Genomic DNA, 16,491 nt, shown 5'->3' on the forward strand with positions numbered 1-16,491 from the left:
ATCCGGTTAATATTCTACAAAGCAAAAGTAAACCCAGAGGATTTGTCTCTGCGTGTTCTGTGTTTTAGGAACATTTTTGAAGATTTCTCAGGCCAGAGAGGCTGCCTGGTTGGATACTGGGATTAATAACGGATATTTCCATCCTCTCCCAGTTCCCATTCTTCTTGGTGTTGCCCATAACCTGCCCCCCTCTCAAACAGCCCCTGGTGTTGGGGGGTGATGCCTATAACGTGTTGTTGCTTCAGGCAGCTGCAGCTTGTCAAAATTAAAAATTAATTTCATGTCCAAAAAGTTTACATTTTTCCATACATAGAGAAAGTTGAAATCAGTTTTACAACATTAACATTTTTACAGCAATTATTTACTCATCTTTGATCTAATGATTTTTTAAAAATTGCTGTTAAATTATCCATATCGCCTCCTGTGATTCTTCACATTTTTAACCTCACAACATTCCTCACAAAGCCTTCATTACTGGCAGGAGGGTGAGGTCTGAACACTGTCAGAAATCAGGGATTCTGTGGCATCTTGTAATGGGAGGAGTGGGATAGGGCAAAGGGAGAGGGTGAGGGGCTTCTCCTGGTGCCCAGATTCTCAACCAACAGCACCACCCACATGTGCGCGCACACACACACACACATAGACAGGAACACACATACACAGACAGACACACACTCATATATACACACAGACATGCACACACAGACACGCACACACAGACACACACTCAAACACATGGGCAGACATGCACACACACACACGCATAGACAGGAACACACAGACATACACACATACACAGACAGACACACACATACACAGACAGACACACACTCATATATACACACAGACATGCACACACATAGACAGACACACACTCAAACACATGGGCAGACATGCACACACACACACACACATAGACAGACACACATACACTGACACGCATACACAGACACACACTCATACAAAGACACACAATCACACAAAGACAGACACACAGACACACTCACACATAGACAGACATGCACACTCACCCAGATAGACACACGTTCTAAAACATGTACACACATACACTGACACACACTTAGAAACACTCAAGACATATATTTGGACACACATACAGATACAGAAATACACACAGTCACACATATACAATCAGACACACTCCCATAGATACAAATACATACAACAGATTGAACATACATGCTCAGACATACACAGAAACAGACAGACACACAGACTCAGACACACAGACATATACACATAGTGCTGAGGGGGAGCAGTGTTCCTGGGAGGGGACAGCATTTGAACCTATCGTTGGACTGAGGCCCTGTCCTTCCCCACCCATACAGATCCCACGATACAGTCTTGAGAAGAGCTGAGTGCCTTGATGAGTATCTATTCCCAATCCAGCAGCATTACGAGAGACCACAGAGCTGTTAGTGGGAGCTCGCTGTGTGCAAACTGGCAAAGTCTCAACAACAGTGACAACCCTTCCCAACATGCACCTCACTGGCTGTGCTGGGTGGTGTACTAGCAGAGAGACCCTGATAGGAGGAGGTGATAAAGATGGTGAGGGGTTAACAGTGGGGGACAGGAAAGTCAGTAACCCTCTCCTCTCTGAATGCTTTCATGCTTGTTCTCAGTTTGTCGGATTTGGCCAAATTTACTTCCTCTCCTGGGTGAGTCCAACTTGGACTTGAGTTGAAATGAGACTCTAGCCTCCTCGTTGTCCCTGACTGTCAGTTGGAGAGATTCCTAGGCACTCCACACTCCAAATTCAACTGCAGAGTATTGTAAGTACATGCCCTGAACAGATACACCCAGGTACATCCTGAACTACAATAACTGGACCCTGCTTCTGAAATCACCCAGGCTCACTGAACATGGCTATGTGCTCCTGTGTGGTGTGACTAACTAACTGCTTTAAGGAGAAATGGGCAAGTGACAGTCAATCACTAAACTAACCATGTAAGGTGATTCCCTGGAAATACGGCTTCCAATCCCAAATCTACTGATGGTGGAATTTAAATTCAACTGATAAACTCTGGAATTGAAAGTTAGTCTCAGTGATGGTGATCATGAATTGTTGTAAAATCCCATCTGGTTCACTAATGTCCTTTAGGCATGGAAATCTGCCATCCTTACCCGGTCTGATCTGTACGTGACTCCAGATCCACAGAGACATGGTTGTCTCTGAACTGCCCCCTGAAAAAGTTTGACGTACAGTTCAAGGGGCAATTAGGGACAGCAATAAACACTGGCCTCACCCTGTGACACTGACATCCCACGAAACCTTTAAAAAACCTCTCAAACCATTGGAGTGCCCATCTGTGAAGGTCCCTCCCCCCACCTCAAATCAGTTACTGAACCTCAAACACGTCTGATTCCCAATGTCTGGACACGACAGCAAACCAAATCCAGATGTGTCACTGCACCAGACTCCTCTCTCTGAGTGGAGCCAACATCTGGACAGTAGCTTAGTTGTGAAATTTGAAAGGGTTCATCGAAGATTTACAAGGATGGTGCCAGAGTTTTAGGTTTTGAGTGAACAGGCTGGGGCTGTTTTCCCTGGAGTGTCAGAGGCTGAGGGGTGACCTTATAGAGGTTTATAAAATCATGAGAGGCATGGATAGGGTAAATAGCCAAGGGTGGGGGGGGTGGGTGGGGGAGTCCAAAACTAGAGGGCACAGGTTTAAGGTGAGAGGGGAATGATCTAAAAGGGACCTGAGGATAAACATTTTCATGCTGAATGAGCTGCCAGAGGAAGTGGTGGAGGCTGGTACAATTACAGCATTTAAAAGGCATCTGGATGGGTATATGGATAGGAAGGGTTTGGAGGGATATGGGCCGGGTGCTGGCAAATTGAGACTGGATTAATTTAGGATATCTATTTGGTACGGACGAGTTGGACTGAAGGGTCTGTTTCTGTGCTCTGTAACACTATGGCCTCACACTGCAAAAGCCCAGTGAAGATGAAGTGTAGGAATCATACTGATATAACGGGATCAGTGGATCCAAAGCTGGTCAGGATCCAAGGAAGGATCAGCGCAATGGGATGGGGCAGTGTCTGGAAGTTGGGAATCGCTGGAATATCTCTGACATTCCACAGACAGAGGATGAAAACAGGATTGCATGGGAAATGAATGTACTGGTCACATTGGAGTCTGAGTATGTGAGGAGTATCAGACTGGTGTGTGTCGGATTTGCCCGTTCCATTGGGATTTTTCCTTGCACTGAAGTAAAATACTGCAGAGGCTGTAAACCTGAAACAAAAACAGAAAGTGCTGGAGAAACTCAGCAGATCTGGCAGCATCAGAAACATGAGTTTTACATTCCCTGTTCCTTACGAACAGTGATAAATGTCTGTATTGAATTCCAAAGAAGTGTCATCTGTTAGCTCTTGTTTCTCTCTCTCCATGGATGTTGCCAGACCTGCTGAGTTTCTCCATTAATGTGAAGAAACCCACAGGAGAGATGAGTGAGGTCAATTGAAATCCAACAACTCATGGCAAACTAACTTGGCTCTGTTGTGACTTGCGAGGAAGGCAAATCAGGTCCTGACAATGAGGAGAACATGGATGGGGCTGGTTTGTGATGAGCAGTCACTCCAACCGTCTGCACCGGCACAAAGGACTCTGCTTGCCTGAGGTGTGGTGACCCTCAGGTTTACCCACCACCAGCAGCTGGGTCTCTCTAATAAGATAACAGCTTTCACAGTGACTTTACCTGACCTATTTGGAAAGGATCAAGTAAGGAAAGCAGTCTAAATACACTGGGAGATTTCCCCAACTCCCTCCGAAACAGTACGCTCTAATGGATCGAAAATGTTTCTTTAAATGTTTCGTTAAATACAAAGGGACATCAGTGAGTTAACAGCTGATACGTACCACATTGCAGGGAAATAGCACACAGGAGCAAACAGCGAGCGAGAACTAGCCAGTTTTAGATTCAGTAACAAGGTTGGTTCAAAACAATTTAATCTCTCAGCACCCTGGTTCACAAGAGCTCAATGTACAAATTGTAAATTAATAACACAGTGATGTAACACGGCCTGCATTAATTTGAAACACTCTGGGGGAGGGGATGGGGCAGAAGACAAGAAGGGATTTGAAACAACACTTTGTTTTTTTCTCTGTTAGTTCTGTCTCAGTCCATCTGCTCCTATAACTCTCATCCTTCATAACCTCAAGACTGATTTATTCTGAGACTCGTTGTTCAAGCCAATGCCTTCCCCCCCCCCCAACATATACACCTGAGCGCCTCAAAAGTTGTCCCAATCTGAACTTGCTCCAAACCAGCCCACTATCCCCCCACCCTCACCCACTATCCCCCCACCCTCACCCACTCCCCTCACCCACTACCCCACACCCTCACCCGCTATCCCCCCATCCTCACCCACTCCCCTCACCCACTACCTCACCCCCTCACCCACTACACCACACCCTCACCCACTACCCCCTCACCCTCACCCACTCCCCTCGCCCACTACCCCACATCCTCACCCACTACTCCCCACCCTCACCCACTCCCCTCACCCACTCCCCTCACCCACTACCCCACACCCTCATCCACTATCCCCCACCCTCACCCACTACCCCCCACCCTCACCCACTCCCCTCACCCACTACCCCACACCCACTACCCACTCACCCTCACCCACTCCCCTCGCCCACTCCCCTTGCCCACTACCCCCCACCCTCACCCACTACTCTCCACCCTCACCCACTCCCCCCACTCACTTGCCCCCACCTTCACCCACTCACCTCACCCACTACCCCCCCACCCTCACCCAGTAACCCCCCACTCTCACCCACTCCCCTCACCCACTACCCCCGCACCCTCACCCACTAACCCCACACCCTCACCCACTCCCCTCCCCACTACCCCCCCACCCTCACCACTCCCCTTGCCCACTACCCCCCACCCTCACCCACTCCCCTCGCCCAATACCCCCCACCCTCACCCACTCCCCTCGCCCAATACCCCCCACCCTCACCCACTACTCCCCAACCCTCACCCACTCCCCTCGCCCACTACCCCCCACCCTCACCCAATCCCCTCACCCACTACCCCCCACCCTCACCCACTAACCCCCACCCTCACTCACTCCCCTTGCCCACTAAACCCCACCCTCACCCTCACCCACTCCCCTCGCCCTCTAACCCCCCACCCTCACCCACTCCCCTCGCCACTACCTCCCCACCCTCACCCACTCCTCTCGCCCACTTCCCCATCTCCCTCACCCACTCCCCTCATCCACTACCTCCACCCTCACCCACTCCCCTCGCCTACTAATTCCCTCACCCTCACCCACTCCCCTCACCCACACGCCCCCACCCTCACCCAATCCCGTTGTCCACTTTCCCATCTCCCTCGCCCCTCCCCTCCCACCTCAGCCCCCACCCTACACTGGCTCCCTATCAAATGATGCCTCAATTATTAACGTTCTTCGTGTCTCCACTTCCTCATCCCTGTGTATCTCTATCACCTCCCCCCAGCCCCACAATCCTCTGGGATCTCCTCACTCCTATAATTCCACCCTCACCAGCTTCACTCTAACCTCTGGGACCCCCACCCCCTTAAATTCATCTTCCATTTTCTGGATGTAGGTTTGCTCGCTGAGCTGCAAGGTTAGTTTTCAGATGTTTCGTCACCGTACTGGGTAACATTTTCAGTGAGCCTCCTGACAAAGCCACTGATAATGTTACCTAGTATGGTGACGAACCGTCTGAAAGTGAACCTTCCAGCTCAGCGAGCAAACCTACATCCAGAACCTCAGCCTGAGCTACAAACCTTCTCAAAACTCTTCCATTTTCACCTCATTTTAAGCTACTCTCCTTGATCAGACAGCCCCCAGCTCCTTCTCTCTGTGCCAATTTCCCTGCTGATAATGATCCTGTGAAGTGCCTTGGGGGGGGAGGGGGGGTATTATTTATTGCATTAAAGGTGTGCTATACAAAAGTAAGCTGCTGTTATTGAGTTTCAGTCACTGCCAGGGCCAGTATCTCAGTCAAATCGTTTGTGTTTGTGAACTAAATGTTTCTTCCACACCTTAGGGCTTTTCATTATGGACAGGAGTCAGGGTATGGAAATGGGAGGGGGGAGCTTAGTGTTGGGATGATTGACTCTGTGAATACCAGAGGTGAGGGATCCCAGTTATAAAGAGAGTTTTGAGAATCATAGCACCTAACCTCACAAGAACGCCCTTCAGTCCATTTTGCTTCACTATCCTGTTGTTCTTGCCTCACGACCCTGCAGTTTCCACTCTGCCCAGTGTTTATCCCTTTGAAAAGACCCTGATAAATTTGCTGCTATCACCCTGTCAAGCAGTGAATTCTAACTCACAGCAACAAACACTTTCCTGGTGGATCTGCCAACGAGTTTAAAGTTGTGTTGGGGTTTTTTTTCCACCTGGGGGCTGAGACAGGCATCTTGATGAAACCCTGCTGGACTGTAGTCGGGTGAATAAAGATGGTTCCCTTTCACTTCTCCACGCTGAACTAGTTTAAGGGGATGACGAGGATAAATCTCTGAGAAACTCTCTTGGGTTAGAATGTGGAGTTTTCCATTTTTGAAGCGAAGTTAATCAATTCTTTTAAAAGGGAGTCAGACGGCTGTTTGTAAAGCGGAAATATTGGAAAGAGCAGGAAAGAGGGTTACACCAGGAAGCTTACTACAACCAACTAGAATATGACATCAAAGGGATGAATGGACTGTTCTTTTTGTTGGAACATTCTAGGAAATCTCTTTCCCTGTTAATACGTGATTTCCCAAAAGAAATGTAACCGTTTTATCTGAAAAAGGAGGGAATGACGATTGAGCGCTTTTTTTATCATATAAAGACGAACGTATGGACTGATTTCTGAATTCATTCAGAAAATGATGGGCCTGTTGTGAAGTTGGCTGCGACTGAGGGTCAGCATGAACAGAGGTAACCTGCATCTGCTCCCCCTCTGCCACTCTATCCACAGTGAAAACATTGTCCTCTTCCACTGCGAGCGAGATGCCGCAGATCCATGCCAGCAGAAACTGCCCACTCACAAGTTGCTGCAGTTGGCACTTCCCTTCCCTTGGCCGTCCAGGGATGGGAATATTCTAGAAGACACTCCCTGGCCGCTAAACTTGTTTGGGTCTTCCTTGGAATTGGGAGTGACCGGGCTAAGTTGAGGAGTTATTGACAGGTCAGAGAGTCGGTCGGAATGATTGCCAATCACCAGTGCCAGCCAATGAGGTGGTCCTCAGTCCTCACGCACACACATATATACAAGCACACGCTCTTTTCTGCAAATAATCCCAAAGTACAGCATAGTGTACACTAATGACATGAACAGAAGATGAAGGCCTGGAGCACTCCTCTGTTCAGGCCTTCACAAAAGTAAGTTCAAACTGGCCAGCATCCCACAGTCCCAGGCCTTATTCTGGGTTTACTTGAGTGGGGGGAGGGGGTGTGTAAAATTTGCCTTTTGTTTCTTGCCAGGGGATGCTGTCCCGATGAAGAGGGTTGTGTTTTCCAGGGAGCTGGGGAAACCAGGTTGAACACTCTGTGTATAGACAGGAGGCTGAGGGCAAAGTGGCCAGCAAAAAAACGTGTTTCCTCAGGATTGCTGGCTTCGACTTCCACACTCCAGTCTGCTGTACAGAGATTGGACCGATTCAATTCAATCTGACATTGGTCCTTTGATGAGGAGGGGAGGACCGGATGAAAGTACAATATACATATATCACAACATGCACTTCCTTTTTACAAGAAACAACTTTTTTTTTTATCGAAGGGTTAGACGATCCTGTTCCTTCACTGGGTCCAACTCTTGGATAACACCAATAGAACATGCGAAAACCTGACCAAGACGGTGGTGTTACCAGGGTTTGTTCAATAAACGGGTCATTGACGATAACGTGCGGTCTTCTTGAGGCTGAGATAAAATCAATTGGAGCAAGATAATTCTCTCAATGGCTGGAGTTGCTCTTTGTTCGATTATCTCTAAGCAATGTTTGATGTTGAGGATATTTGCTTTGCAAAGTAAAATAAGAGCCCCTCATTAAAACATCGTGTGTAAAACACTTCATTTCACGTTTGCAATCACAGTTCAAGGATAGAAATTGCCCCAAGTAGCAGCATTCTGACCTCTCCAAATCAAGGATCACAATCTCACAAGGTTTCAGTGCCAGGTTTCGGGAACCGGGTCACCTTTCTGAGCAGGGCGAGCAAAACTTCAGGGTCATTGGCACCAACGCACCAATGACGACGTCGGCTTTTAGGTCAACGTGATGTAGGCTGAGGCTTTCTCTTTCAACTGTTGTAAACACAAATGACAGCTCCAACTGCCTGTGGGGAGGGGGTGGGGAGAAAAACAAGGGACAAAATGAATCCAACTTGTCCTGATTGAACATTTTTTCCCACAGGCTAGTGAGGTTCAGTCATTCAGACTGACGAGCTGACTGAGAGTTGACCATCCCTTTCTTGGCAGTGCCACCACTGGCTGGAGGGTGCAATTACAGCGTGACATATTGACATCGGAAACAGCCGTCAGCCATGTTTGTTGACAATTGACAACTGTCGGCAATTAGCCCTGCGTGTTCATTGCGGAATTTCCAGTTCCGATGTCATGTGTGACACAGCACACGTGACAGTGCTGACAAATGTGTCCTTAATGAATAATGTGATGAGAACTTCGAATGGAGACATGGCCAATCAGCCCATTGAGTCCAAACAACATTCAACCCATACCCATCCCCCCGTCCCCCCCACCTCTAATCCTGCATTTCCCATGGCTAATCCACCTAGCCTGCATATCTTTGGACTGTGGGAGGAAATGCGTTGGTAGGAGAGGGGTAGGAAAGAGGTCCTTACCTTCAGGAGGTTCAGACATCGGTGGGTTCAGGCAGTACATGTGATATCCTCGATCACAATCATCACAGAACAGTAACTGATCCTGGAGTCAGGAGGGAGGGAATAATCAGGTTTTATGTTAGGTGCTACTGCGATACCCAGACAGGTTCATTTTACTGATATATCAAGTACCTCAATTGAGATTGTGCTTCTTTAAACAAGCAAACTGGAATACTGGTGAACTCTGTAAATCCCAAACTGCTCTCATGTTTGGTGCAGTTTTAAACCTCCCTCTAATTCAAAGCCTTTGCTTCCTACTGGAATAGCAGTAGGCCATTCAGCCCCTCATGACGTGATTCCATAATCGCAATCCCTATACTCGACAAAAATCCATCCTCCTCGGGACTGACCACCAGTGTCTACTGGGCAGAGGGAATATTCCAGAATCTATTCGTGCCATCACTAATAGACTAACTTTAATGTTAAAACCCTTTGTTCTGGACTCTCCCTGCCTATTCCCTGCGCTGCTCCCAACCAACAGAGAAAATCAGTTAAGGCCAAATGTTCTCAAGAGGAGTTAGATATAATTCTTTGGGGTAAAGAGATCAGAGGATATGGGAGTTGAAAGGGGAGCACGGGGACTGAGTTGAATGATCAGCCATGATCATACTGAATGGTGCAGCAAGCTCAAAGGGCCGAATGGCCTATTCCTGCTCCTAGTTTCTATGTGTTAAAATAGTTTATCAACTTCCTTTATCATCATAACCACAATAACTATAACATCATTTAATCTTTATTCAAGGAAATACAAAACTAATTCATATAATTTGTTGCTTTCTCTTGCAAATACATCCCACCCCCGGCCCCATTTTAATAACTGTACAAGGTTGGGAGGGGGGGGAAGAGAGTGCTGGGCTATATCTTCAGCAATCTGAGCTTCAAATTCTGGAACGTCTCCCCCTTTGCCTGTTACTCACCTTCCTGCTTTAAGCTGTTGCTGAGAATCAATCTTCTGTTTGGGCACAGGTCCTTAAACCTTAACTACCGTCTCACTGTCAAATCCGATCAGATTGCACTCGTGTGCTCTTGCCTTGGGATGACATACAGCATGAGAGATGCAATTGAGGATTCATGACCTAGCAGTATTATCGCTTGACCGTGGATACAGAGACGCCTGTAATGTTCTGGGGTCCCGGTCCGAATCCTGCCACGGCAGATGGTCAAATTTAAATTCAATAAAAATCTGGAATTAAGAGTCTAATGATGAGCATGAAACTATTGGCGGGGAGGAACCTAACTGGGTCACTAATGCCCCTTTAGAGAAGGACACTACCATTGTTACCTGGTCTGGCCCTACATGTAACTCCAGACCCACAGTGATGCTCTCTGGGCAATTAGGGATGGGTGATAAATGGTGGCCTAGCCAGAGACACTCACATCTAATGAATAAAACAACATGCGTATTGTTGGGACTAAAATTGGAAGATTTAAATCTCTGGAACCTTGCCCTGGACGCCTGCTATGTTTTCTCTGTCCTTATAAACACCCATTGGGTCACAGAATCATACAACACAGACACCAAACCTTGGGTCCAACTCATCCACATCTAGAGTAGAATAGACTATCCTTTATTGTCCCAATCTGACCTAGTCCCACTTGCCAGCACCTGACCCATATCTCTCTAAACCCTCCCTATTCATGTCCCCATCCAGATGCCTTTTGAATGTTGCAACTATAGCCACCATCACCATTTCTCCTGGCAGTTCGAGTGAGCGATCAACGACTTCACTTGATGTGAAATTCATCAATGAACAGAATCCAGGGTTTTTTTTATTTCACACTCTCACCATCAGCCCCCCTTTCCTTCCGCTATCAAGCCACAGGGTCACGTCGCCTGTTCCCACAGGGTCCTCAGTCAGTCGAGTCAGGCATTGTAACTGTCACCCCTCTTTCAGGCTAAGAGGGTAGCTCAAAGCTACGAGGTCAAAGTGCAACATCTCTGGGCCACTATTCGAAGTTCAGTAGCCGAGCCCTGCCCAACATGTACCCTTCAATTAACACTTAAAACATCATTAAATCACTTCAAAACTCAACACTGCAAGGCTGAAAATCTGGAACAAAAACAGGAAGTGCTAGAGAAACTCAGCAGGTCTGGTGGTGCCTAAGGACAGAGAAACAGAGTTAACATTTCGAGACTAGTACAGCTGTATTTCAGAATCTCTCCAGAGCACTTTCTGTTTTTATTTTTACTGTATCATTTGTTTTGCTGCTATTTGTGGGAACTTGCAGTTTGCAAATTGATTGTTACAATGGGGATGACACCATTAAAAGAAAGTAATCTGAAAAGTACAGCACTTTGATAGGTACTGAAGTTGTGAAAGGTGCTATGTAAATGCAGATATCCTTTCCCTTCAGCTACTCCCCATCTCTCTCTCTCTCCTTCTCCTATCCCACCATTATTTTTTTCTTTTTCCATCTGTTCTCACTCACCCCCACTTCAGTCAGTCCATTCCATATCACCGCAAGTAACTGAGTTAAAATATTCTCCTCGCCCCCTCCCTTCTCTGGATCCCCCTTCCATCTGTGTCCTTCTGGTTACCTGACTCACCAGCCAATGGAAACACTTGATCCAGACTGACTCCATCGAAATGCCCGGTTCTATCCCCCTATTAACCTTCCCTGCTCTGAGGAGAACGATTTCCAGTCTGTCCAAATCACTGAGGTCTCTCGTCCCATTTCCCTCTCTACCATTCCCGAAGCCTTAGCATCTTTCCGGAACTGTCCCAGATCGGAACATATTCCTTCCTCTAAGGCCTGTGACACAGTGTTGTACAAATTGCCCTCGCTTTCGGTTAAGGAGATTCGTAGACAGCCCAGCATAGGCCTGGATGGGCCGAATGGCTCCCTTTCTGTGCCATTACGCCACCTCCAGCTGGTCTTGTATCTGGTTGATGCCACCCCCACACCTCGACCCATTGTGTCGGGGTTCACTGTCCCCACGTCGCGTTGCCGCGGTAACTTACATCGTTCTCTGAGGTACCGCAGAGGCTGCAGGATTTACACTCAATGCATTGCCAGCGATAGGTCCTTACCGCAGCGGTCATGTTCACGGTGAACTGCAGACACGATGGGTGGCCTGAGGGAGGCGAGAGAGAGAGAGAGAGAGACACACACACACAATCAGACCCAGTCAAACTCTCTGGATAACAGTAACAGTGGTGGACTCTCCCTCTTTATGGGCATTTAAACAGACATTGGATAGGCATATGGAGGATAGTGGGCTAGTGTAGGTTAGGTGGGCTTGGGTCAGCGCAACATCAAGGGCCGAAGGGCCTGTACTGCGCTGTATTTTTCTATGTTCTATGTTCTATAAGTCCCAGCCTCTGCTCACATAGGAATTGCTCTCCACAGATGCTGCCAGACATGCTGAGCTTTTCCAGCAATTTCCGATTTCCAGCATCCGCATCCAGATTTTTATTCTGCTTCCTCAGGCTCTCTAACAACTGTCTGCCCTCAAACCCAAGGGGCTGGGGTGGGGTTCGGTTGGGCGTGGGTAACATTTCCCCTTTCAGTTACCTGAAATTGGTGGGATTGATCCTACCCACAGCAGCTGGGAGAGGCCACTCAGCCTCCCAATCCTGACCCACCACTTTAGCCCCAGGGGTTGCTTGACTATTCTGGGCCTATAACCCTGACTCTCCCCAAATTGAGGACAATCCCAGACCTGGGGGGTTTCTTGAGGGAGGGGGGGTCCAGGTTCCCACTGCCCTCCCTATGGGGGTTACAGCCTGACATCACTGATTGGTTGGGGGGAAGGGGGAATGGTGATTGGTTGAAGATTTCTGACTGATACCACCCCCCCCCTTTGTTCTTTTCCCCACTCCAGTTCTGTGTGTAACCCTTTCCCTGAAGGATTGGTGAGATTTCCTCAGACCCCTCAAGATGATGCCAAGGTACCTGGCATTGGTACAACCCAACTGAGAGAAAGAAGACCTGCATTTCTTTAGCACCACTCGGCCGAAGGAGCACTGCCTGAAGTGTAGTCAAACATAGCAGCCAATCTGGAGATACTGGATGGGGATTTCAGTCATCAAAAAGAACATTCATCGAGGAACAGTTATTCCAATGTTCTGAACGAGGCAGAAATCAGAACATCAATGTTTCTTGCTGGATCAGTGGAGGACCTAGCAACAGACAGTCATGTACAGCAAGATCCCAGGTCTAGGGTTGATGCACTGACCTCAGTCATAGCAACAGTAGGAGATGCCTTAATTGGTCTTGAACACTGGGCTGTTGTCCTCAGCACATTAGGGTGGGGTCTGAGTGCCCAAGGGTGTACCATAGGGTGAGGTCTAAGTCTCCAAAGGTGTACTGTAGGATGGTGGCTGAATGCCCAAGGGTCTACACCAGGGTGGGGTCAGATTGCCCAAGGGTCTACACCAGGGTGGGGTCAGAGTGCCCAAGGGTCTACACCAGGGTGGGGTCTGAATGCCTAAGGGTCTACACCAGGGTGGAGTCAGAGTGCCCAAGGGTCTACACCAGGGTGGGGTCTGAATGCCTAAGGGTCTACACCAGGGTGGGGTCAGAGTGCCGAAGGGTCTACACCAGGGTGGGATCAGAGTGCCCAAGGGTCTACACCAGGGTGGGGTCAGAGTGCCCAAGGGTCTACACCAGGGTGGGGTCAGAGTGCCCAAGGGTCTATACCAGGGTGGGGTCTGAATGCCCAAAGGTCTACACCAAGGTGGGGTCTGAGTGCCAATGGTGTAGCCCGGGGGTGTCAGCACTTAAGAGTGGCACCCCAGGGATTTGCCTCAGTCCACAAGGGCACCCTAGGGCAGGGTCTCAGCACCTGGATGGTGTCCTTTTTGCCAATATAAGATGCTTATTATAAGTTGTTTGTGAGGGTTTGACAAAGTGGGCAGTATCACGCTGGGCGGTGATGCCTTTCCAAGTCAGATGTCAACGCTAGACTCGCTGACTTGCCTGATCCTGAGGGAAGCTGTTCCCAAACTGGGTATTGCAATGAGGGGAGTGGGAGACGCCAGCAAGAGGGAGTGAGTGAGCTGCCAGTCAATTTGGGAAAACCAATATTCAGGAATATTTGACTGTATCTGTTGAACTGAATGGCCTTCTCCTCCTCCTAAAACCTGTTTGGTCCAGGAACTGTCGGAGCACATAGCAGAAGTTGGTTGAATGAAAATTTGAGCAAAGGTTTTTTTTTCCTGTTTAGCTCAATGGAGATAACCCACATCCTGGGCAGCTGGGAGCAGTTACTGTCAATGTTTTAAATCAAGAACCCCCTCCCCCACTCTCCACCCCAACCTCTGCCCGGTCCCTCAGTCTGAACCTGTCTGTGTCTCAAACAGCATCAATCTTTCAGAAAATCAAAGGAACAGCTTAGTAATTTCATGCAGCTTCAGTCCTGAGCATCTACACTCCCTGGTCACACTCAACTGGAATAAATTCAGCTTTTAAATATAAAATTCACCATGCAATACCAGGAACAACTATATGACTGCACCTGGGATTAAATCACACGTTCCCTCAACTCGCTCCACTTTCCCAATAATTTTCTCCCCTCTCCCTACTCAGTTATAGGATTCCCTAGACCCTTCAGCCCTCAGGTGCCTCCATAACCTGCCACTTTGCCCTGCATAAGTGTAACAGTCAGCTATTCACCTGCAGCAGTATCATCGCCCAAACCTATCCTAACCTCTGTACAGACAGATACTCAGATGCACACACACGCACAGGCACAGGCACACTGACACACACGCACAGGAACACTGACACACACACGCACAGAGACACTGACACACACATGCACAGAGACACTGACACACACACGCACAGAGACACTGACACACACACACACACACTCAGACACACACACGCACAGGCACACTGACACAAACACACGCACAGGCACACTGACACACACGCACAGAGACACTGACACACACATGCACAGAGACACTGATACACACGCACAGGCACACTGACACACACGTGCAAGGCACACTGACACACACACGCACAGGCACACTGACACATACACGCACAGGCACACTGACACACACATGCAAGGCACACTGACACACGCGCACAGGCACACTGACACACACGCACAGAGACACTGACACACAAACGCATAGGCACACTGACACACACACGCACAGGCACATTGACACACACACGCACAGGCACACTGACACACACACACACGCACAGAGACACATGCTCAGACACCCTTTTAGCAAGTCGCTGGACAATGGCTTTGTGTGTGTGAAGCTTGTTGTGGGGAGGGTACAGAGAACTGCTCTTGGCTGAGTTTCCAAGGCACTGAGGTTAATTGCACCCCACCTTCCCCCCTCCTAAAACCATCCCAGGCAATTTCAAAGGAAACCTGGAGTCTCAGCTCCTTTCCCCGGCTGCCCCAGGTTCACCATCAGTGGAAGATGCCAGTCCATTTGGGAGAAGGATTAAGAACCACAGGATTCCAGTTCAGGCTGAGTGGAGACAGAGGGAGAAATGGCCTTATCTGGCAAGCAGCTGAGGCCTGGAAGATGCTGAGATTGTGATGGAGGCAGATTCAGTTGAGGCTGTCAAAAGGGAATTGGATAAATATCTAAAGCAGAAAAAATACTTGCAGGAGAATGGGAGAGGCTGAGTTGTCTTGCAGAGAGCCAGTATGAATATAACGGGCTGAACGACCTCCTCTGGGCTAAAAACTGTTCAATGATTCAATGAACCAAGAGCTCAGGGCTTTGTTTACAAAGAAAATCTGCATTTAAACCATTGTTTGCAATTTAAAAGGACTTGATATAGTGATGTTTCCATTGGTTTTTCAATAGTTTCATCATTTGCTGTTGGCTTAAAATTTATTTGCTCACCTGGAGAGTGTGTGTTTTGGGATTTGATCAGAGAATCTGAAACTCAGGGACTCAAAACTCACCCCAACCAAGAACTCAACTCAGTGAAACTCTGTTCTGTTCAGTCTGAGCTGGAAGTACTGGGGACAGAAAGAGAGATAGAGAGAAAGAGAAAGAGAGAGAAAGAAACAGAGAAAGAAAATGAAAAAAAAATGAAAGAAAGAGAGAGAGGAGAAGAGACAAAAATAAAAAGAGAGAGAAAATGACATAAAAACTGCCAAATTGTTTTCAAATCCCAAAGTGCTTACAGACTGGTCTTTGAGAAAGAGAGTCTCACTTTTCAAACCTGGTCATAAAGAGAGCTGCATTACTAGACTTTTGTGATCAAACATTACAACACAGGTCTGGGTCAGGAGGGTCCTGAACTCGGGCCTCCTGAGCCCGAGGCAGCAATACTACCACAACAATGATCCCTGATGGCTTTCTGAACCACTGGACAATTCAGAGCGAAATCAGCCAACGAAATACTTTCTGAAGTGTAGTGGTTGCAAATATGATCGCCCATACAGACATAGCAAGATCCCACAATCTGCGACATGGGTAACCTGTTTTCAAAACCTTATTTGAGGCAGAAATGTTGAATCATTCACTTGGGAGAGAGTCCCCCAGTCAAATCAATTTCTGGGGAACCTTTCCGTCCGACACAGTGAGCCTCAGTGTAACTGAGTCAATAAGGGGCAGCCTGTCTGACAGTGCAGCACTCCCTCAGCCCTGCATCGGTATCTCTGT

At 48.1% G+C, this 16,491-nt stretch overlaps 1 protein-coding gene across 1 annotated transcript in view; it reads right to left on the reverse strand.

The window, feature by feature from the left end:
• Positions 1 to 8,141: 8,141 nt before the first annotated feature.
• The window catches only part of dpf1 (double PHD fingers 1), a 196,971-nt gene continuing 188,621 nt past the window's right edge, over positions 8,142 to 16,491 (reverse strand). Inside the window, exons 9-11 of the mRNA XM_060855942.1 lie at positions 11,854 to 11,966; positions 8,852 to 8,933; positions 8,142 to 8,326 (exon numbers count right to left, since the gene is read on the reverse strand). Of these exons, the coding sequence (XP_060711925.1) occupies positions 8,256 to 8,326; positions 8,852 to 8,933; positions 11,854 to 11,966 (266 nt within the window). The 3' untranslated portion in view covers positions 8,142 to 8,255. The remainder of the gene's footprint in view (positions 8,327 to 8,851; positions 8,934 to 11,853; positions 11,967 to 16,491) is intronic.

Source organism: Hemiscyllium ocellatum, chromosome 47, assembly GCF_020745735.1.
Source record: "Hemiscyllium ocellatum isolate sHemOce1 chromosome 47, sHemOce1.pat.X.cur, whole genome shotgun sequence".
In the NCBI taxonomy this organism is placed as follows: domain Eukaryota; kingdom Metazoa; phylum Chordata; class Chondrichthyes; order Orectolobiformes; family Hemiscylliidae; genus Hemiscyllium; species Hemiscyllium ocellatum.